The sequence below is a fragment of the Orbicella franksi genome, chromosome 15 (assembly GCF_964199315.1).
Source record: "Orbicella franksi chromosome 15, jaOrbFran1.1, whole genome shotgun sequence".
Lineage (NCBI taxonomy): Eukaryota > Metazoa > Cnidaria > Anthozoa > Scleractinia > Merulinidae > Orbicella > Orbicella franksi.
Genome location: NC_138159.1, coordinates 3885024 through 3907700, shown reverse-complemented (window position 1 = coordinate 3907700; position 22677 = coordinate 3885024). Strand labels below are relative to the sequence as shown.

Below are 22677 nucleotides of genomic sequence, written 5' to 3'. Positions count from 1 at the left end.
TTTATGATTTGTCTTCGAAGAGTCTTTAAGGACGTTCGCGCCAATTGTTTCTGCGCATCCTTACTGCGCACGCAAACTCACACGGCACGTCATGCACGAGAGCGCGCGCTAAGTAATAAAATAAACAATGATAGGGCATATGGCCATTACTATAGCTTTGCCTGGATTTAACGATCTTGGGAGTTCGGTGACTCCTCCTTTTCTTTCCAGAAACAGATTTTATTTACAATTATCTCCTTATTGTCCAAAAATGAACCAAAAAATCAATGTGGGAAGTTAAAAAAATTTCAAGGTTTCTGTTCACGGGACACCGAATCCTGCCATCTTGCGGCTGCAAGGCGCGTGAAGCTATGGTCGCTAAATGCGAACTTATTCTTTAAGGAACCTCGCCAGTTGACTAAATTCACTTAATAGGTCTACTTAAACAATATTTGGCGGAGAACATTTCACTTCAAAGATCTAATTGCAATATTTTTGGGCTTACAGCTACTGTACATGTGGCCTTATTCGCTAACGGAGCCCGGTTTTTTCAGAGTCAGGTTGTTCTTCCGGGCGTGTTCTCTCTGAACGAAGTCGGTGACCCCACCATTTTTTTTTTACATTTTTGACATAACTAACTCATCATCCTACAATGGTAAAAGTCTCAGAAAAAAACCAATGTTGGAAAATTTTTGCGCGAAAGTCCTTAATTCTGTTAAGCAGCTCAGTCACGGTATTTTGAGTTATTTTGGCCGTGGACAAAATTAGCATTGAATTGAAGGAAACCTGACAATAACAGTTTACTAAGATAGAAAAACACCAAAGAGATAACACGAAACCACAAAGGAACAAGGATGGTTAATGGAGAAGTTTAACACGGATTACAAACAACGAATTACAAAAAAAAAAAAAAAAAAAAAGTAGGCGAAACTTTTCAGGATGATGTGGTTCCTTGAACCATGCGTCGACAGACTGGTTGTTCACCTCTATTCCCTCCTTGTTTTCAGGCTTCTAGTGTGGAGACACGAGCAGGTTCTGTTGTCCAGCATAAAAACAGCTAACACAGATGGTACTGATGTGAAAACTCTTCCCGACTCTGTGTGCGCCTTGGGATCTTCCCTCACGTTTGATTACTCACAAAACCGACTGTTCTGGGTGAATTCGTTTACTCAGTAGTAAGTGAATTAAACACAAGTTGTTGCAGTTGAACACCGCTTTCTAGAGCCCCACGGGGGAAAGAAAAATAGTGTCGGTAGCGGGGGCTCCAGATAGCCGATAGCAAATGACACTAAAAGAAATCCAATGGGAACTGACTTCAGCTCGAGAGAGCAGAGAGTTCGAGAAAAGCGAGCTTGAGATGGCGAGTGTCAACTGTATTGTAAAGCAAAACGGGTGTCGTCCTCAGATCCAACATGGCGGCACTCGAGAAAATCAAAACCTAATGTAGTTGAAATGTGTACCCCTTATGGATCCTGGGTTAAGCTTACAAACGAGTTTTAAGCGTAGAATAAATAGGCTTTCTTGTCACCGGTTGACTCGTTATGCTAATTAAATGCGTTGTTCGCCAACAAAACCAAATAGACCGTTTCCGAATTGCCTATACACCTTATTCCAAAATGGCCGCCATTTTAGTGTTCTTTTGTGCACTTGCAAATTAGCACTTGTTGTCTCGTTTAAGGAAAATATTCTTTTGAATTTCGAGTTTAAGAACGATGCAACAAGGGCTAATTTGCAAGAAAACAAAAGAATACTTAGATGGCGACCATTTTGGAATAAGGTGTATTGCCTCTGTGTCAAAAGTCTAAGTCTAAGTGCGAAACCATTCATACGGAAATGTGTTTCTTCTACAGGTTCATTTTCATGCAAATCAAACTTTCCTATTCGGAAATGGCCCATTAATCTGACAACAGTCGTAAACGAGATAACAATTGATACTTATTCATAGAGGTGCATAAATTGCCATAGAACACAGTAATCTTAAACACTGCCGCATCAAAAATTGCAAACTACCTGAACTATTTCAAATATTCACGAAAAGTGTATTTCAAAGTCTTGACATATATCCTGAAGTCCAGAGGTCTGCGTGTTTTATTTAGCACCATTTTGTGCGAAGTAGAGTTTTTGGGCTTATTTTCCAAATGTTGCGTTATTATTCCTAGTGTGGAGAGCATTTTCCTGAATGGAACTGGTAAACGCATTGTCAACACTCTTCCACCCGCCACCTTCATGGGTGTCCTCGGAGGATTCTTGTATTGGGTCGATGGCGAGGGAACTATTGTGCGAGCGGACAAATTTACCGGCGGAGATGTCGTGGTGTTGGCCACACTGAATTATCAACCGACTCGTCTGCAAGTGTTTGCCAAAGAACGACAGAACTGTAAGTTGTGTTTGAAGTTTCAGTTTTGATTTGAATTGATTCTTTTCAGTTGACCAGCAATGAAAAATTAAATTAAAATGCATTTTTTTTTAGAAGTTTCATGGTTCGTCCTATTCAGCCATTCTTTGCAAATTTGATTGAAGATTTTAAGCATCACTGACAGAACAAAGTGATATGTGTGTGCTGTTTCCGATTTTTACCCGTTTAGACAGGTCAATTGTTGTTTGGTTGTTAGTATTCTTTTCCAAGGTCCCTCTATATCGACAATTTAAATTGATTTTCAATGGACTTGAGATCTTCAGGGTCGGATTGTTCGAAAGTCGGTTAACGTTAACCCAGGATTAAACGTTAACTGAAGGATTTTTTTTTTCTTGTTTAAAAATGTTTTTCACCTCTTATATTTGGTGTGGTTTGATATTACTACAGCTCAAAACTGAAGGGCAAACTATATAAAGAGAACACCTCGCCAAAAAGTTACAAAACTGAAATCAAAATTCTCGCTAATCCTGGGTTAGCTTAATCGGGCTTTGAACAATCCGGCCCTGTTGCATAAATCCCTAGTCTAAACTCAATGGGACAACTAGAACCCCAAACATGACCCGGACAGCCCCTTTAACATGGCGTGACGCAAGCTTTTCTCAGTTCCCTTACCAAGGCGTATCACCAATCTTGTTGAATTCGACCTTGCTTTCTAGGTACTATAAGCCCTTGTTTAAATGGTGGAGGCTGCTCTCATCTTTGCAAGGTTCAAGCGGGAAAGCGTATCTGCTCTTGCCCGGCTGGATTGAAATTAAAGGACGGGTTTCAGTGTGTGAACGAATCTGCAGTCCACTGCAGCGGCCGACTGTTTGGTTGTTCAAACGGCAAGTGTGTGCTGGATTCGCAAGTGTGTAATAAAGAAGATGACTGCGGTGACAGGTCCGACGAGTTGACTGCAGTTTGCGGTGAGTAGCTTTTACACCCCAAGCAGCTAAGCGCTGATTTTCAGTGACAGTGTCTGTTCTGACTCCTTTCGAACAGATCTATCTCTTCGTTTTCGTTTCATGATAATTGCAAGTCAATATTTACGCTAAAATATGGCAAGATAAGGGAACTTACGAAAGAACTTTTGAGGCGACGTTGGTGGAACGAATGAACGGAGGAACGAAGGGACAGAGTCAAGGATGGAGTCTGGAGGAAATGAGGGAGGGAGGCAGTGTTGGACGGACGAACGGACGGACAGACTGACGAACGAACAAACAGACTGATGGATAACCCATAGGCTAACGAACAGGAAAAAGACAAACGAGCTAATGAACAACGTTTTAGATATCACTGACATCAATAATGAACCTGGCATAGATACATCACTATCTTCCCTCCATCCGGGGTCGTTAGTGTCTCACAATGCTGAATACAAAATATTTAACCCTTTACAGCTCAGAGGAAATGCAGAACAAATGAATTTAAGTGTGCAAGTGGACAGTGCATTCTTCAAAGCTGGAAATGTGACTTCGAGCGCGACTGTACTGATGGTAGCGACGAAAAAAACTGTCCTGTAAAGGAATGCGCTTCGCACAGATTCACTTGCGCCAACGGCCACTGCATAAATATCGAGTGGAAATGCGATGGCGACGATGACTGCGGAGATTTTTCGGACGAGACCGATTGTCCCCCTGTGGCATGCCCACCAGGCAAGGCCAAGTGTGGTGATACCAACGTCTGTATCGACTCGTCGTGGTTATGCGATCGAGACTACGATTGTGAGAACAGGTGGGACGAGAGCGAAGAGGTGTGTAACAATAAGACCTGCGAAGCTAACAGCTTTCGCTGTACATCAGGGCATTGTATTTCCATGCGGTGGCACTGCGATGGAGAGGATGACTGTGGAGACGGCAGTGATGAGGGGGCCTGTGGAGCGGAGAACCATACCTGCCTTAGTCAGCAGTTTTCATGTCGCAATGGTATGTCAGTGTTATGTTCAGTTCTGTACTTTGGACTGCTGTGCTTAGGCTTCGGTCCACCATTTTGAATTGTTGACGCCAGTTGTTGCCTGCTACCGTTTCGAAACAGAATTAATTCTCGTGCAAGTGAAAGTCGTTTTCATAGGAAATTTCTCGCACCAGAAGGCAAAATTCTGAGCAGTTAAAAAATCACTCCGTCTTAAATGCCCCCCCCGCCCCCCCGCAGAAATAGCTCTGTGAAAGGTCTAAAAAACAAAACAAAACTTAAACTAGGTAAGGCCGTTTTCAGCTCATGACTTTGTACAAGTCCACAGAAAATATATTTAGATGAATCTGCCGTAAGACGCAAGCGCTGTTATTTTGTCTCTCCAGGTCGTTGCATTACCACGAAGTTTGTCTGTGATGGAGACGATGACTGCGGCGATGGCTCGGACGAGGCAACAGCCGACCACGCTTGCAACCATCGCACATGTGATCCGACAGAGTTCAAGTGTGAGAACACCTCCAGATGTATCGCGATGTCTTATGTTTGTGATGGAGATAATGACTGCGGAGACGCTTCCGATGAGCAACCTAAGGAGGGCTGCGTGTTCCGCACTTGTAAACCAACACAGTTCAGGTAACTGAGTGTTCTTTCAATCACGGATCCCGTGGAGAGAATCGGGCTTTCCCTCTCTCTCACAAGCAAAGGCCTACCTCCAGTCGTACTTTCCATCCCACATCCCTGTAGCGAACAAGAAAGGGTTTTCCCCTTCCCTAGTTTTGCTAGAACTACTAAATCTGGAACTGGATCTGCTGTTGACAGATGTCAATTTTAGAAGATAATCGCCTTTGAGGATTCAAAAGTCAATAACCTATTTTTGGTTCAGCACTCTCGCGCAATGTTATCGTTCGGCTTCAAAACTCTCTGAAACTCTGTTAACAGTTGTTGAGTTTTCAGGACTATGGGCTAACAGTTGTCGTTACACCAAGCTTCAGAATGCAATTAAATACGCTTGGTATGACTTTGTAAACAATTCTAATTGAAACTACTTAAGTAACGTTGACCTCAGAGTACAGGTTTGTGGCAGTGAGTTTGGGTGGCTTAATTCACTGGGACACAGGCCCGCTCACTGTATTTTTTTAAATTTTTGTTTTATTTGTTTCTGTGTAACCGCAGATGTGAAAATGGTCTTTGCGTGCAGAGGGCCTGGTTGTGTGATGGCGAGAATGATTGTGGCGACAACTCGGACGAAACACAATGTGACGACCACACATGCAGCGAAAACCAGTTCACTTGTAAAAACGGTTACTGTGTGTCTAGTCACTATGTTTGTGATGGAGATCGGGATTGCTCAGACAACTCTGATGAAGACCCGGTACTGTGCTCGACAACTGTAGCTCCCTCGTGTCCCGCGGGATCGTTTAGCTGCGGGAACGGGACTTGCCTTCCAAGGAGTAAAGTCTGTGATGGACACGACGATTGCGTCAATGGAGCTGATGAATGGCGGTGTAAAAAAGACGCCTGCCATCGGCCCGAAGGTAACAGATGCTCACAGATCTGTAACAGTACGTCAACGGGCTACACTTGTTCTTGTCGCGCCGGTTTTAAGCTGCAACCCGACGGGTCATCCTGCGAGGATATAAACGAGTGTGAAAAGTTCGAGCTTAACAAGTGTAACCACTTCTGCGTCAATCTGAAAGGCCACTACAAGTGCACGTGTGCCAAGGGGTACGAGCTGCACGGTTTGACAACGTGCAAACGTGTTGATCCCACGGTGAAACCGTTCCTGGCGTTTTTACTCCGGTACGAGATTCGCAAACTCGCCGTGGACGGTTCCTGGGAGAGCGACATCTTACGCAAAGTTCAAAACGCGGTAGCCATCGATTTTGATTGGTCGGAACAGCGCTTGTATTGGACGGAAGGACGCGCGCCGCCGCGTTTAAAACGTGCGTTTTTCAATGGCACGAGCACAGAGGTTATCCTGGAGGCTGGGTTGTCCAACGTAGAGGGTCTCGCGGTGGACTGGGTCGGGAGAAACGTGTACCTCGTGGATAGGATTCAGGACAAGATATTTGTTGCGACACTTGAAGGACGTTACATGAAGACGCTAATATCAGAAGGGTTGCAGGAGCCCAGGGCAGTGGTGGTTGATCCCACTGATGGTGCGTTTTAATGTCAGATTAAAATATCAATTCTACTTGCTGATTACTATACATTTCTTTAATTGTCAGTTTTGAGAATGTGGTTTTTCTTCAAGAAAATATCGCTGTTTATCATTTTCCGTGCACATTGGCCGTTATAGGACAGTCACATTCCCTTTGACCAGAATAGATGTGCACTCCTGAATATGAGAGTACTTTTCATTTTTTTTTTTTTTTTTTTTGGTGCTTTTGTCAAAAAAATAAGAAGACGTAAAATTGTTCATTGTAATGAGATTTCACTTGAAGAGAATTTTGAGTTCTACCAATGTTTTCGATTTTTATTGGTCACTGTTTAGAGGCGGGTTTGACTGACTCAAAAGTAACAATTTGTTTCATTTAATTTTCGATTTGGCTTTTTCTGGTTGCCGCTTTGCAAAGGTTACTTGTTTTCCCGCGCTTTGCAACGGCGGTTGCCAGTATTTGTTTCTTATTCTGATTGGTTGATCACTGATTTCCGTTTATTGTGATTGGCCAGTTGTGGGTGCTTTGAGTAACGTTTTGTAACAGTCACTAGTAAAGCTTTTTTCTCTTGACTCCCATAGGCCACTTGTATTACAGTGACTGGGGAAACAAGCCTCATATCGGCAAATGCGGTCTGGACGGCTCCGGAAGACGGTGGTTTATACACAGCAAATCCATCGGCTGGCCTAACGGCTTGTCTCTGTGCCACATCACCAAGAGGTTATTCTGGGTGGACGCCAAGTTGGATGTAATCGAGTCGTGCGATCGCGATGGCGGGAACCGCGTTCAGCTTAACAAGCTTTACGCACCCCACCCGTTTTCTATCAGCGTGTTCGAGGACTTTGTGTATTGGACAGATTGGATGACGATGGCGATTCACCGAGCGCATAGGCTGACGGGACTGCAGCACTCTGTTTTGTTGAATTCATCTCACAGGCTTATGGGATTACAGGTAAGTGCATTTATAGATCGCTCGGGTTTTCGTGCAGACATTCCCTGTTTGAGGATCAGTTTTTTCCCCGCTTCAAAGAGACGCCACTCCAGATTCCACTCGAAAAATTGCTTACCGTTAACGTAACTCCGTGTCGTGCTGAATGGTTGTTTCTCGTTGTAGAAATCTGGCGCCACACGGTAATGCACTTTCGTCACTAAATGGGTCTTAGGCGCCTTTCTCGAAAGTTCCGGTACTTACCGGTCACGAAAAGCTTTGTTTCCCTTGTTTAAATTCAAGATCGAGATATTAAAAGTTTACAAATTCAATCATAAAAAATATCAGGAAACGAAAAACAATGGACTGGTTTTTGCGCTAAAAGCCGGACTTCTATTTCTTACATTTAGATCTTAAACTATGGCTTGGGGACTATGGACTCAAATCCGAACTTTTGTACCTTGTTGTGGTTTTTAAACCACAACAAAAAGTTCTCACTTGGTCGAATTGAATGCATGTGAACGCCACAACTATTTGTGACAAGTTGGATAGACGTTTGTTTCTCTTTCATGTTTCAGCTAATTCATCCGCTTCGTCAGCCTGCCCTCCCCTCCCCTTGTGCAAACGTCCCCTGTACCGGCCTGTGTTTGCTCAAGCCCGGAGGGGGTTACCGTTGTGCCTGCCCAGACAACTTTCACTTGGCAAATGACGGGAAAACTTGTTTGGACAACTGCACCAACAGTGACTTTATATGCGACAACAATCTGTGCATTCCTCGTGTGTGGCGTTGTGATGGAGATGATGACTGTGGAGATGGTTCTGATGAGCCCCCCTCCTGCCCACCAAGACACTGCTCCCCAGGTAACTTCTATTTAACACCAGCGGGTGATTTTGGCTTAAACTTTGTTGTTTTCTCCTCCCCACCCCTTCTGCCTTTAATTCAGCTTGCAACTGACACCTGTTTCAACTAGCACTTAATTGGAGGGGAGCCTGGAATATGAGTCATCTACCGGGATGAGGCTGTGGGCGGGAGATGGCTGGCATTTCAGGCTAGGGTGGGGGGGGGGGGGGGGGAGGGAGGGAGGAGGTATTTTTGGCTTGAGGTTTTCCTCATGCAATACGAGACGGCACACGGCCGGCAATTGTTAAATTTACACTTTATTGGGAGTCACCGTTTTCTTTCTGTTCATTTTTTTCTTTTTTAACTGATAAGAAACGTTGACCTTCTGCAAAACAGTTATTATAGCTTGAGAAAAATTGAATTTAACAACTGTAAGAAAGAACTGTAAAAACCATATGATAGAACAGGTGATGTGAGATGTTAACCTTCCGACAGTGTTTGGACGGTCATAGACCTGTCAGGTACATTGTTCGCAACTCTCCTCGATCTTCCCCAGTCTATCTAATCTTATTCCATTGTTTTCGTTGCTCTACTTAAGTAAATTTGTATTTTTGCTGTCTCCTTTGAACTGAAAGTATTATTGTGCATTGCAAAAATGAGTTTTATGTCGTGACATAAGCTTATTTAAACTTTAAGGTTTGAATGAATCAAAGTATGGTCGAGCAACTTACAACCAGTTTTGCTCTTTTTACTTGTAGGGATGTTTCAGTGCGACAACACGACATGTGTATCGGTCATCTCAATATGCAATGGAAAGAATGAATGCCCTAACGGTGCCGACGAAGAGTCCTGCAAAGTAAGACAATGCGCACCTTTTCAGTTCCGGTGTGCGAACCACAAATGCGTTTTTCTACCACAAGTGTGCGACGGAACCAACGACTGTGGGGATAATTCCGACGAGAGTCACTGCAAATACACCACTTGCGCCAGCGATCATCATACCTGTTCGGTCAGTGGTCGCTGCATTTCTCGCCAGTGGCTTTGTGACGGCGACAATGATTGTGGAAACGAGAGCGACGAATCACCAGAGATCTGCCGCAATCACACCTGTGATGTTAACACACGGTTTCAGTGTAACGGGTCACGCAAGTGTATTCCTAAGCTATGGAAGTGTGACGGGGAACCGGATTGTGACGACGGATCAGACGAGTCCGTGGATGTTTGCAAAGGTTAATAAATTTCGTATTTCTGGTTTATAATTAGGCTATTGTCGGTACAGTTCAGTTACATATACAAAGTAGCAACAGTACACGCAATAGTTGGAAAGCTGGCTAGAATACAACACGAATACAGACGCTATGCACGTACACCTTGGCAGTATCCCATAAAAACGGTATTATTGCTCCTCCCCCCCCCCCCCCCGTCCCTCCCTTTCCCTTTTCAGTGGCAACCCTTCAAGGATAAGGATTGTTTTTGGAAAATGTTTGAGAGTTAGAGATTGAGACGGAAGGGGGGGAAGGGGGTGGAGGAAAGGGAAATAATTAATCCCTGAGCAACACTTCAGTAGTTTCAGTTCAACACTGGGCATACGGAAACAGCCTACTCATTGAGTTTTTTGTTGTTGTTGCTGTTTTTTCTTTTCTGGACTATTTTACCTCATCAGGCCTCCATTGCGATGCTGGTACGTTTCAGTGTCACGATAAACGATGCATTCCAGTCAACTGGCGGTGCGATCATGAACAAGACTGTAGCGATGGCTCTGACGAACAAGAATGCTTACCTCGCACGTGTTCCAGCACAGAATTCAGGTAAAACCCGGCGCGTGGTGTTTACTAAAATAGACACGATTTTTTTAACTTGAATTTAGGTAGCCTTGGTGATAATTTTGCCGTTAAACTAGGGCTGCAGAAGCTAAGGAAATGATGTGTTTTCAGGGAAATCCGAATTACCATGCTCTTGTCTAAGACGAGAAAACGTTTGGAAAATGCATGTAGTGTTGCTGCTGATTTGACAGTGGATGTCTTGTTATCTTCAATAAGAATTGCTTCCTGCAATAGAGATTCAGACAACTTCAATTTGATCGATCCGTCTTATTATTGAAGTGTTTTAGATATGAGCGCCGAGAGTTTCAGAGAAATAGCAAAGTCGTTTAGCACCCTCGACAATTTAGTGGCAAAAAATGATGATTTTGCGAGACTGATGTCTGTTGACCTTATCGACAAATAAACCGTTTTACCGATACGGCGGCCATTTTGAATTCTATTGTTTCAAATAGCTGTTATGGGATGCTTAGAGGACAAATACATACTAATTTGCTCCCTGAGCATCCCATAATAGCCACTTGAAACAACAGGATTCAACATGGCCGCCGTATCGGTAAAAAGGCCTATTGAAACTCTCTATATGGTCCGCAGTGAAAATTGTTTTCTTGCGTCTTGTGTCCTTGACATAGCACCCGAGGAAGTTGTTCTTTGTACATTAAAATTTAGGTGTGGCTTTGGCCGTTGTATCAGCCGTAGCTGGGTGTGTGATGGTGACAGTGACTGCGAGGATGCCTCCGACGAGCGTGACTGTCCAGATCTGTCGTGCAGAGCAGACCAGTTCCGTTGCAACAATGGCGACTGTATTCTGAACGAATGGAAGTGCGATGGTCGAAGAGATTGTGATGACGCATCGGACGAACAAGGTAATGTACTTTACTGATTTAGAAAAAAACCCTCCTTTTTGCCGGCGGCTCTTGGCAAACCCTTCGGATGAATTCTTGGGCCGGTTTGAGAAAACATGAAACTCGTGCAAACTCGGGACAAATCGCCTGACTAACGTAAGCCACGTAATTTGGTAACGGTTGGTGATCATTTAAATTGTTTAACAGTGAAATATAGTCCAGTTCTGGCCCTCTCTTTATCACGTAATGCCACGTTCTCGAGAGAGTGGGCCCTCTCTCCCGAAAGCGCAGCGTTGCATGACAGAAAGGGACTATAGTAAAATATTGTCCTCCCCTGTAACTAGTTGAACGAGGTTTCAAAGGAGTTTTCGAACCATTTATAGAGCTTAGCAATCGCATGATAATCCTAAAACTATTTTCTTTGGCAGTCGCTGCAGCACCGTTCTGTCTGTGCTAATTTTCTGTCTTGATCGTAATTTTTTTAGGTTGTCCAACTCGACACTGTCCCGCTCAAACCTTTACTTGTGACAACACGGTGTGTATTCATAAGATGTGGATCTGCGATGGAGATGACGACTGTGGAGATGGAAGTGACGAAGCAGCAAAGCTTTGTTGTAAGTGTTTTCTTATGAAGAGTACAGGTTTCTGGATATTTTTTGTATTAAGAGCCCAATCCCAAAAAGGCCCCCCCTCCTTTTACGCACCCACCCTTTTGAGACGAAGAAATTTATTAACGCACCACCCCCCCTTTGTGTCCTTCAAACCCCCTCTAACGCACCTCCTCCTCCTCCTCCTCCTCCTCCCCCTCCCCCCCCCCCCTCTCGTGTCCTTTAAGCCCTTTCTCCCGTCCCTTCTTTTCGTTTAGGACGACAACAGTAAGACTGTGATACTGGTACATTTTTTGTTGCAGCGATTAAGCGTTCGCAAGCCTCCGGTGGCTGTGTTAAGGAAGATTCGAATAGGGTGCTCTATTGATCAAAATGCCGTGCAAAAAATACGTTGTATACTGATAACTTGTTAATTTGGTTGCACGGGGACTTAACAAAGAATTTCTGTAATAATCTGGTTAAGTTATTGTAGTAAAATCTGGTGATTTTCTAAATTGGAGATTAGAGTAGTGACGTCTTCAAAGATCGACTTATAACAAACTGATTGATTTTTTTAATTTTTTTTCCAGCGGCCCACAGCTGTCTTCACACACAGTTTCGTTGTGGAGATAACGTGTGCATCCCCAAATGGCAAGTGTGTGACGGTGTTCCTCAGTGTCACGACAAGTCTGATGAATTGACCTGCGCAGTTATCACCAACGGATGTAACGCCACTCAGTTCAAGTGCGCCAACCGGAAGTGTATAGCTAACGCATTTGTGTGTGACAGTAAGGATGATTGCGGAGATGCTTCAGATGAGAAGTATTGTGGTAAGTACAGAAGATGCATTGCTGCGTGACCAAACGATTTCGTGACAGCGTCACGCTTTGTTAAGTCAATGAAAAGCGAAATTGTATCGGATGAGAGATACTATGTCAATAGATAGATTGTTACGTGGCGAGAACGATGTCACTGAATCGTTGAAATATGTTTTGTTGAATAAGTTGTCCGTAGAATGGAAGCGTCCATCTTAAGGGAGCTCGTCACGGTATTTTGATTTAGTTTGGCCACGGACAAAATTATCTTTAAATTAAAGAAAACCTGAAAATAATAGTTTACTAAGAAAGAAAAACGCCAAAGAGAGAATAATACACCATAAAGAAACAAGGATGGTTAAGGATGGAGAAGATTAACAACGATTAGAAACGACGAACTTGAAAAAATTAGGCTAAACTTTTCAAGATGCGTAAACTGTGACGTCACTCCTTTACACACTCTAAGTAGTCTAGACTCATCATAAGAAACTTTATCATGCACTGCTATTTTCATCCCAAGGTGGAAGACACAAATCTTGTGATGTCGCAAATGGAGGCTGTGAACAGAACTGTACCGTGGTCGACGGAGGTGTGGTGTGTTTCTGCTGGCACGGTTTTCGACTGTCCATGGACACTCGGAAGTGTCTGGACATAGATGAGTGTCAGACATTCGGTGTGTGCAGCCAGCAGTGTGTGAACACCCGAGGAAGCTACAAGTGTCTGTGTGACCAAGGGTATGTCAGTGATGGTGTGCATGGAAAGGACTGCAAGGCAGAAGGTACGTTTGTGGCAATGCAAAAAGGCCACTTTAACATTTTCATTTCCTTAGGCATGGTAGTGTAATGGTTACGGGGTTTGACTTCCCGTCTACGCGTTGTGTTGTGTTGTGTTCTTGGGTAGGACACTGTTAGGGATAACCGGATGAGCATTTCATCCAGGGGGAGAAATAACACTGCTAGTCACTTCATGCTACAGAAACTGGAATGACCTGCTATATGCCACCAGGAAGACTTGATACCTGATCTCTTTTAATTTTCAATCTTTCTTTTATTTATTTATTTATTTGTTTATTTATTTATTTATTTATTGTTTTATTTTGTTTTGTTTTGTTTTTGTTTTTGTTTTTGTTTTTAATCTTTTATTATTTTGTTCAAAGCCCGTACTGTTACCTCTCCATTTTAACTATTAGATATATCTTTCATAGTAAGTTCTGGGGATCTGAAATATTCAAGTTGTGTTCTTGTACAGCGAACCACCTCATTACCTCGCCATGGGTAGCAAAGGTGTCTGTTATGCGCATGCGTGTATGCAGTTCAGGAGTTACCGATTACATTTCTTTCTTCCAGGGAAAGCGCCTTCTCTCCTTTTCCCAGCTGGAGGTGAACTCAGGCATCTGGCATTAGATGGTAATGGTACGGGATCGTACGGAACAGTGGCTCACAGCCAGGGTTCCTTGGGGGCACTGGACGTTTGGTGGGAACAGGAGTTGGTAGTCTGGACTGACTTGAGGAAAGGGACAATAAAACGAGCCAGAATTGCAGGTAAAAAGACGTTAAAAACCGTTGCAACTCCCTAGCGGAAACTCTTCCTATTTTCTGCCAAACTCAAGACGCTGTATTCTTATCCAAAACAAGCCCAGTATCTCTGCGGAACTATGAGCTTAATCCTAAAGCTTGTCCTCACTACGTGGTGTAACTTGTCATCTGGTGTCCCAGTCTTGTTGTCTCGTCTTGTCTTACTACTGTATTCCCACTATATGCCAAACAGTCGCTTTTAAAGGGCCGTCTACTTGTTTACCAGCGTCCGCTTATTCTGGAAAACTGAAGAAAAGAGTGGTGAATGATTGCTGTGAAAAAAACTTGTTATAGGATAATGGATATTGCTTTATGCGTTTTTTGACTTCTATCCATGCGTAACGAGAAAAAATGAACGCTTTTGACTGAAACAGTCTATAGAGCGTTGCACATGACGTCACGACGGCCATGTCGGTGTTCCCAAAAGGAAATGAAATTTCGTCCTTTGCGAAATGAGTTCTTTTCGCGTGCAAAGATGATTTATTGTTTGAGACTACCAACATCGCAGTCATGGAAACCCGTTATGTTATTATCTCTTCTGTTTGCTTTTCAGGTAGAGTAGAATCAAACCATCGATCAACCCGATCCATTAAACAGGAAATACAGGATTTGGATGTACCCGTGGGGAGAGCTGAAGGTTTAGCTGTGGACTGGTTAAGCGGAAACATTTACTGGACTGACGCTAAAAAGAACGTCATCGAAGTGGCGTCAAAGGATGGTTATTATAGATACGCACTTTTCTCTGGACTTGTGAACATGCCGCATGCTTTGGTTCTTGATCCTCCTGCTGGGTAAGAGGATTAAAGGAAAAGGACGTTTTAATCAGTTATGATATTAGCGGTTTAGCAATGACTTAATGGCAAACTGACATAAATTAAGTCAGTAGCAAACCAAACCATGAAGCTGAAGCATGCAACTTATGAAAATCGCGGGAAAATATGTGACAGGTGTAAAGCGCGGGAAAATCTGCGATCTGTGAAAGACGCGGGAAGACATGTAACCGGTGTAAAGCGCTTGAAACGTGTGGTTTTGTCGCGCCTAACATAGGAGAACGTTTGTTACGCAGGCGACCTCAAATCTGTAACCGTTGTAAACCGCGGGAAAACGCGCAATTGTTTTTGGCTGCTTTCAGTTTTTAGCCCTGGGGTTGGATTTTTTTTTCCCCAGTAAAAATGTTGGGTATGTAAAATTTATGTTGTTTTTTTCGTTTCTTCGCTGTAAAGGTCGATTTGCTAAACTGATAAGACTTTAAAACTTAGTTTAATAGTGCCCACAGTATCCAATCTGTGTCAAAGTATATAGTTTGACTCTTGTATCAATTTTCAGGCGGATGTACTGGACCGAAATAGGTTACCAGCCAACCATTAAAACAGCCCTCATGGAAGGAACAAAGCGCAGTATTCTGGTACAAGACAAGCTCAAATGGCCAGTTGGCTTAGCACTTGATGCTCCAGCAAAGAGACTCTACTGGTGTGACTCAAAACTAAAGCGTGTAGAGTCAATAAGTCTTGATGCGCGTGACAGACACGTTATCTGGCAGTTTGTCAACAGTGACTTACCCACCACGATTGCGTTACACGAGAATTTCTTGTACGTCACAGTGCAATCCGGCAAGCTGTACAGGTTAAACAAGTTTGGCCAAGGTCCACTGACCGTGTTGGCGCACGGGCTCAGGCGTCCGGTTGGATTGGCAGTGTATCAACAACAGCAGCAATATGTACCCAGTGGTAATGTGAATTTTTTTTTATTACAGCGAACGCATGCTGTCAATTCAGTGTCAGTCATTAGAGGTTACCAAGCAACGACGTGTGTCCTTATGATGACGTACCGATCTGATAACTTTTAGTGCGTTCGTCAGTGTTCGTTTAGCACGTTCGTGCGATTTTCGGAGCTGTTCGTATGTGCGGAAACTCTTCGGGTCTTTTCCATTGCCTGACCTAAAATCAGTATTATCTACATCATTGTGTCTTCATTTGATTTTACAAAAGTTATCCAAAGTTAACTAGAAAGATATGGAATAAAACTCTGGGAAATTTATTTGGGATCATTTTTTTGTGTGTGTGTGAAACCCTCGCTTAATCAGTTAATGTTTTCAAAATGAACTTGTGAACTTCTTCTCTGAGGTTTTCCGTGCTGCTTTCAAATAGCGTTAGCGGAATTTCTTTGTTACACAAGTTTATAATAGATTGTGTGTTAAGCCGCTCATTGGTAGCAGTGATTCAAATCTAATTTCTTCTTATAATTCGAATGCATTGTCAGCAGACAAGTGATAAAAATAAAGTTGCACTCCGAAATTCTCGGAACTAACATCAAAAGAAATATATAATTATGTCGGTAGTCAGTAAGGAGAAATGATATTTTGGTATCAGTGTGCTTCACGTGGTGTGTTAATTGTTTTGCTAGATGCCGTAAACAACTGTGCAATTGGCAAGAACAAGTGCTCACATTTGTGCCTGTCGAATCCTGAGAAACCTGTGTGCGTGTGTCCCACAGGGGACCCAGGCAAATCTGGAAACTGTCAGACGCGTAAGTCTTGTAGTTACTTATAGTTATTTGTACCTTAACTCCACCTCTTCCTACCCACCCTACCCCCTTCCATCCTTCAACTTCCTGTCGTCAAATTAACCTCTCCCTCATTCCACGACACCTGGCCCCAGTTGTTCAAAGGGTGAACAACGCTATCCACCGGATAAATCGCTATACTGTGGACAAGTGTTAACAAAACAAACTACACTATCCACTGGATGGTGACTTATCCAGTGGATAGCGGCCTGCCTCCTTCCCCGTCGCGTTCAGAGTTGCCAGAATAGACCAAACTTGTGCTGTAGCAGCGCTAATGAACGATCTTTTGTCCTTGTTTTCTTTCTTTGATTACAGCTACCAAGGCTCCCCTGCCTTCTCCGGTTTGTTGGCTTGGACTGTGCGGAAAGGGGACTTGTGTCAATATCAGGAATAATGCCACTTGTTTGTGAGTTTTATTGACTTCTTCTTAGTTCTGATTTGCTGCTTCATAGCGTTGCTATTTAACAAATTGACGTCAGTTTTTTATGCGTCTGTCCTCTTATTGATGATAAATTGCGTCATAACATTGTCAGAGCGGATGGGGAACCACGAGCCGCAGGCGAGTGGTTCCGCAGTAAACTTTGACAATGTTATGACGCAATTTATCATCAATAAGAGGACAGACGCATGAAAAACTGACGTCAATTTGTTTTTTACAATAACAAGACCCCAAAATGGTCAAATGGGGGAATAAATGAGGGCAAAAGACGCCATAAACTTGCCGTAAACAAAGATAAGTGAATTTTATTCAAAATGACGTGAGCATTGTCAATAGCTTTTCTCGCTTTTTGATTGGTTACTTAAAACAGTAAATAAAATCTCATTGGTTAAAAAAATCGACAGTTTGACAGCTGAAAGTTGAACTTGAAAACTTGCATAAAGTAAAATTTAATCCGTCTGTACTCTTATTGATGATAAAAATAAGCCAATCAGCGCGCGAGAAATTAGACAGTTACTGTAAAAACTGTACTCGTTTGCTCGCTTACTCTAGCTCATATGTGATTTGTTACTTTGCTTCGATTTTTGGACCCTGGAATCCCATAAAACCTCCGTGCTGCACCTGTGGGCTAACCTAAACCTTGCACAACCAGTCGTTCTATTTTAACTTCTAAGATCTAATATCAGACTTAGTAACTAGGAGATGCGCTGAACAGTAAACAATGTGCATTGTGTCCGTTATGACTCTTGTTTATGAACAATTGAGAAACTCTTTGTCGCGTTGCGTTACATGTGCATGTGTAACGCGCTCTTTCCATTCTTTTTCACCAGATGTCCTAAAGGATTTACAGGAGTACGCTGTGAAACAAGCATTGAGCCCACGAACACGCCAGCGTTATGTTCACTGAAATGTCTCAACGGTGGATCGTGTGTTTTCCAAGATGGCAAACAGAAATGCAAGTAAGTCGAACAACAAAAAAAAAACGGCATTTCACTCTCCAAGCAACATATAAACAGTGTGAATGAAAGTCATGTTCCCAGAAGTGAAGCAACAAAAAGCCCATGTGAGCGCGTGACGTCGACGATGTTCTATCACTTGGACTATAGTATTGTGCTTGCCTTCAAGGAAGTTTTGTAATGAAGATCGATGTTGTCATGGAAGCCAGCGAGACTGCCATTTTTCGACTTGAATCTATTGTCAGAGAATTTTAGCTCATATGTGATCCGTTATTAAGTTGTCGAATTTTGTCTTACCGTTTGGAGAATTTGGTTTTTGCGTTACTGCTTCGTTAAATTGTCACGTCAGTGGTGTACTTTTGCGTTACAGCAGGATTTAGTTGTTGTGTTACATCAGTGTTCAGCTGTCGCGCCGTTAGCGTGTTAATTTGTTTTGTTGGTGCAACTCAAATCCGTTGCGTTTTAGTTGTTGAGTTGCCATAAAATTAATTGCAGCGTTTCTGAAGTACGTCACTGTTTTGTTACAGCACTATTTAATTGTACATGTTGCGTTTCTCAATACATAGTTGTTGTGTTACTAAAGTACAAAGTGTTGCGTTACAATAGCTTATAGAGTTGTTGCGCTACTCTCCTCTCCTCAGCTGTCTTTCTCGAACCATGGGTGAATTATGTGAAGTGACATGCGCTCTGTTCAGCTGTAGCCATGGCGGAACATGTATTGTGCAAGACGGCAAGTTTGCTTGCAAGTGAGTATTGCCTCCACTGTTTTGCTTTTCTTTCGTAGAAAATTGTCTCAAATACATTATTTGTTTTGACAATTTTCCATGCCTCATATCAAGGTCTGTATGGCTTCTCCTTAGTCGTTACGAGAGATTGCGTTACGTTTACGAGAAATGCCATATTGATGACGTAAGTGTTGAGATCTCTCAGTGGCTGTCGCTCGGTTTTGAATTTTCGCGCGAAAGTGAAAACCAATTACAGACACTGCACCTCCCTTTGAAGAGTTACGTCATCAGAAAGGAATTCTACGGCCCTAGCCTCAGACTTTCTCGAATGGGGAAGAATTAAGCGCGCTTTTAGCTGTTACTAAACAACGGAGTTCTACGAAACCTTTGTGTCACTTTAACAACGGAATAGCGTGAGAAATAGTTTCAGGGCATCCACAAGTGAGATTTCACCGCCTTTTTTTTTTTTTTTTTTTTGCTCTCCAGATGTCGGAAAGGATACCGTTATGTTGAAAACAGAAGTTGTGTGATAGATCCGTGCTTTGAAGAGAACCGAGAACCGTGCGGCGATCTGGACTGTGTTGTGAACAATGACACCGACCAAGCTGTGTGCCGGTAAGATATCGTCACTTATAACACAGAGTTTACCAACTTTCAGTCTGTAAATCCTGTATCACAAACTTGAAAACTTAAGGCAATGTCTCTGTGTCATTTAAGATGTCCAGATGGAAAGTTAGCGAAGTCGTGCAAAGGACCTGAAGTTATGGGAAGAGTGGATAGTGGCGGTGAGTTCTCAGTTCGTTTATTACCAACACACTTTATAGTCCTTCGTATATCTTTAAGTTAGAAAGAGCCACAGCAAAAGTAGTGCTAGGTATCTCTCATTGGACTGGTCACATGCTAGGGTTTCGTCCAACTTGGACAACATATTAAATAGTACCACATGAAAGTACTGCTCAATAACTTTCATTTGAATGGTCACACATCTTTCTTTGGACGAGCAGCAAAGCTATCAAGGCCGAATATTGCCTGGGCAGCCGTTGGAATAAAGCATAAATAGGACACTTTTTGTTTTAGTTTTTCTGATGAGTAATCTCTTTCTGAACAGTGACGCCGCGCATAGTCGTGCCTGTCGTGATGGTCTCGTTACTGTTGATCGCTGTTCTCATCTTGTTTTACTGTCGCCGACGAAGAAGGTAAAACAAAGTTTATGTTTCTTGTAACTCTAGTACTTGTAATGTAATGCTACTCCATGGCGTTGATTTGAATGGTTTTTGCTCTGGAGTTTCATTCACAGACTTAGAAGTTAGAACCACCTTGTACAGCATAATAAACAGTACCACATGAAAGTACTGCTCAATAGCCTTCACTTGAATGGTCACATACTAGGGTTTCATCCACAGACTTCAAAGTTAGAACCACCTTGTACAGCATAATAAACAGTACCACATGAAAGTATTGCTCAATAGCTTTCACTTGAATGGTCACACTCTAGAGTTTTGTCTACAGACATAAATGTTAGAGCTACTTTCTACGTCTTAAGAAAGGCAATCCTTGATATTTTTCGTTCTGTTTGATCCTCAAATTTAACTGCATAGATTTTAGTAATCTGAACAATTTATAACTGAATCCTCCGTTTCCTGTCTAGCACAAAGAAGGCCGAATACAGTGGCATGACAGTGCAAGTCGGAAATCCATCTTTCCTCTATGAAGAAATGCTTGACGACTATGACGAAACCAACGCTGATCCTGAGCTTAAAAGTATTCAAGAAGAAAAGGTATTTAACTGAGAAAAAGAACAGAGCCGGAGCTTATCCCAGTTTTTGTAGCATGAAGCGACTAGGAGTATTTCTACTTTCTCCTTGAATGGAATGCTACTCCATCACAAGGTTACCTCCAGCATTAAGTTCGCCTGTACCCATTTATACACCTGGGTGGAAAGAGGTACTGTGAGAGCAAAGTGTCTTTCCCAAGAACACAACGCGATGTTTCCCGGCTAGGACTCGAACCCGGACCGCTCGCTCCGGAGTCGAGTGTATTAAACATGAGGTCACCACGCTGTGAAAAGAGGGATTAAATTGAGTACGCCGTTCTGCGAACGCTGTCGTTCGATAAAGTTTGGTAAAAAATTAACCTCTTTTAGGGCTGTTTTAACATTGCCAGTGGTCGAGAGGCAAAGAAGTTGTTTCCGTATTATTTGGGTGACAAGTCTTGGAAAACTCACCTCCACAATGTCTAAAACGTTGTCAAATAATGAATTCTTTCATTAACTGACATGGAGGCACTGTGCTTGGCTCTGCTCTCGGGGATTCAAGAGCTTGGCAGTGCGTTAAGGGAGTGTTGTGGGAACCCCCGGAGCGGACAGTCCTCTTGCCGGCTATTAGTGCGTTCAGGTAAAGTCTTCGTTATTGTGTCTGATGAGACACCTTTGGTCCGCATTTTCTCTCCCTTCCCGGGTGCATCAATGGAGGAACCTAACAACGATTATATCCTGAAGAGGGGAGGGGATATGGGGAATTTTGGCTCGAGTCCGTAGGCCGGGCAGGTTTTCTTAGCGACTCATTCTCTAGCAACACTCTAGAAAGCGTTTTTCTATAACACAAAAATTAAATTTCGATTTTTCTTGTTATAAGGGTACAACTTTCTCCAACCCTGTCTACGAATCCGTTTACCGCTCAGAAACCAGTCTGGGCTCGGAGATATTCCGCGATAAAGACCCCCCTAAAGTGGAATTCCGCAGGAGCAAAGTGGACTTTTCAAACCCAGTATACGAAGCGCTGTTAGCGCACAATGGATCGCGGAGGTCTGGGACGGTATTCTGGGGTAGTGCTGAGGACATGAATGGCGAGGCTTCGAGTAAACAAGAGACCGACTGCTGACCGGAAGAGGAGTATCAAAGCTTTTGACGGCCACGTGTCGCGTCGATGGGACCACGCCCTTAATTTATTGATATGCCCTCGAGAAGAATATGCAAGCCACGGAAAAGAATATGTTTCCCAAGCTAAAATGAAGCAATGCCATTGTTTCAAGATGAATTGTTTGCGTGCGAGAAGTTTGGAGATTTCTCGCTTGGTTTGGAGCAATGTTGGCTCAGATTGAAATGAACGTTTGCAAGCTATGTGCTGTGTTTCATTAATTTAATTAGATTTTAATTTAAATCCGGTTATTTATTCTCCTTGTCACAAGTTGCTAGGGACAATTTATACACGTAGATCTAATTTAAGATATATATTTACGTAACTGCAGGAATTTTGTACCACACGCTTGTAGAATCGTTTCAAAAGACGCGCTAAAATCAAATCTAGACTTACCTTGAGGTCAGGCGAGCGATCTTAGCGCACTTAACTGGCGTCCAGTCTGCTGAAAGTTTTGGAGAAAACATTACCAATCTTCCAAAAGAGTTCTAAGTCTTAAAAGGCAGAAACTCTATTTAATTTATCCTCGCTGTGAAGGGCACAATGTTAACGTTAATTTTCCAATGCAAGCTTGATGAGTCAACTAGTTTTACCGCGAAGATCACGTGGGTTTGATAGCCATGGGATTAAAATCCTCAACGTTCGTACAGGGAGATTCCGAAACAGTCCTAATGCTTCCCGAAGTTGTTACGATTATAATACGCTTAGTCTTCGTGCTGGCTAAGTAAGAAGCGGCATCTCGCTTTATAGGAGGAAAACTAAATAAGCGTTGCCAGGTTTGACCGCAATAATTGAGTTATATTAAGATATTTTATAACAATGTAATTTACCTTCAAAACTTCGAGCACAGAAGTTAAAAACGTCAGCTATTTATTAGACGCATGTTAACAGGTGTTCAAGTCTTGAAAATGACGCGTAAAAAGAAATTGTTTGAAATTATCAGGAAGCTATTTATTTAGAAAGTGGATAAATTGTTTGTAATGTTTCTGGTTGCTATAGGTGTTAAATTTTGTTGGCATAGTGTGATGTTTAAACTGAGTAACGTTTAAGTAATAAAGAAAAATTTACGTTCTCGTTGGTGGCAAAGCTTTGACCCTTGCACGTGTATTCCCGCCCTCACTCCCTTCTTGTGCCCAGTCTCTACATTAAGCAGCAGGTCGTAGAGTTGTGAGTTTCAGTCTCACCTTGATACAAATAAAGAAATGACATACATTACTACAAAGTCC

At 42.8% G+C, this 22677-nt stretch overlaps 1 protein-coding gene across 1 annotated transcript in view; it reads left to right on the top strand.

Moving 5' to 3' along the window:
• Positions 1-22524, top strand: part of LOC145470537 (low-density lipoprotein receptor-related protein 2-like) — a 60334-nt gene extending 37810 nt beyond the window's left edge. Inside the window, exons 35-60 of the mRNA XM_081454343.1 lie at positions 987-1154; positions 2139-2356; positions 3052-3300; positions 3775-4299; positions 4672-4918; positions 5459-6444; positions 7026-7396; positions 7951-8233; positions 8972-9442; positions 9877-10021; positions 10703-10899; positions 11364-11492; positions 12056-12295; positions 12801-13058; positions 13627-13821; positions 14408-14645; positions 15181-15581; positions 16258-16380; positions 16732-16822; positions 17686-17814; positions 18453-18557; positions 19023-19151; positions 19254-19321; positions 19645-19732; positions 20185-20314; positions 21170-22524. Coding sequence (XP_081310469.1) covers positions 987-1154; positions 2139-2356; positions 3052-3300; positions 3775-4299; positions 4672-4918; positions 5459-6444; positions 7026-7396; positions 7951-8233; positions 8972-9442; positions 9877-10021; positions 10703-10899; positions 11364-11492; positions 12056-12295; positions 12801-13058; positions 13627-13821; positions 14408-14645; positions 15181-15581; positions 16258-16380; positions 16732-16822; positions 17686-17814; positions 18453-18557; positions 19023-19151; positions 19254-19321; positions 19645-19732; positions 20185-20314; positions 21170-21415 — 6430 coding nt within the window. The 3' untranslated portion in view covers positions 21416-22524. The remainder of the gene's footprint in view (positions 1-986; positions 1155-2138; positions 2357-3051; positions 3301-3774; positions 4300-4671; positions 4919-5458; positions 6445-7025; positions 7397-7950; positions 8234-8971; positions 9443-9876; positions 10022-10702; positions 10900-11363; positions 11493-12055; positions 12296-12800; positions 13059-13626; positions 13822-14407; positions 14646-15180; positions 15582-16257; positions 16381-16731; positions 16823-17685; positions 17815-18452; positions 18558-19022; positions 19152-19253; positions 19322-19644; positions 19733-20184; positions 20315-21169) is intronic.
• The last annotated feature ends 153 nt before the right edge of the window (positions 22525-22677 follow it).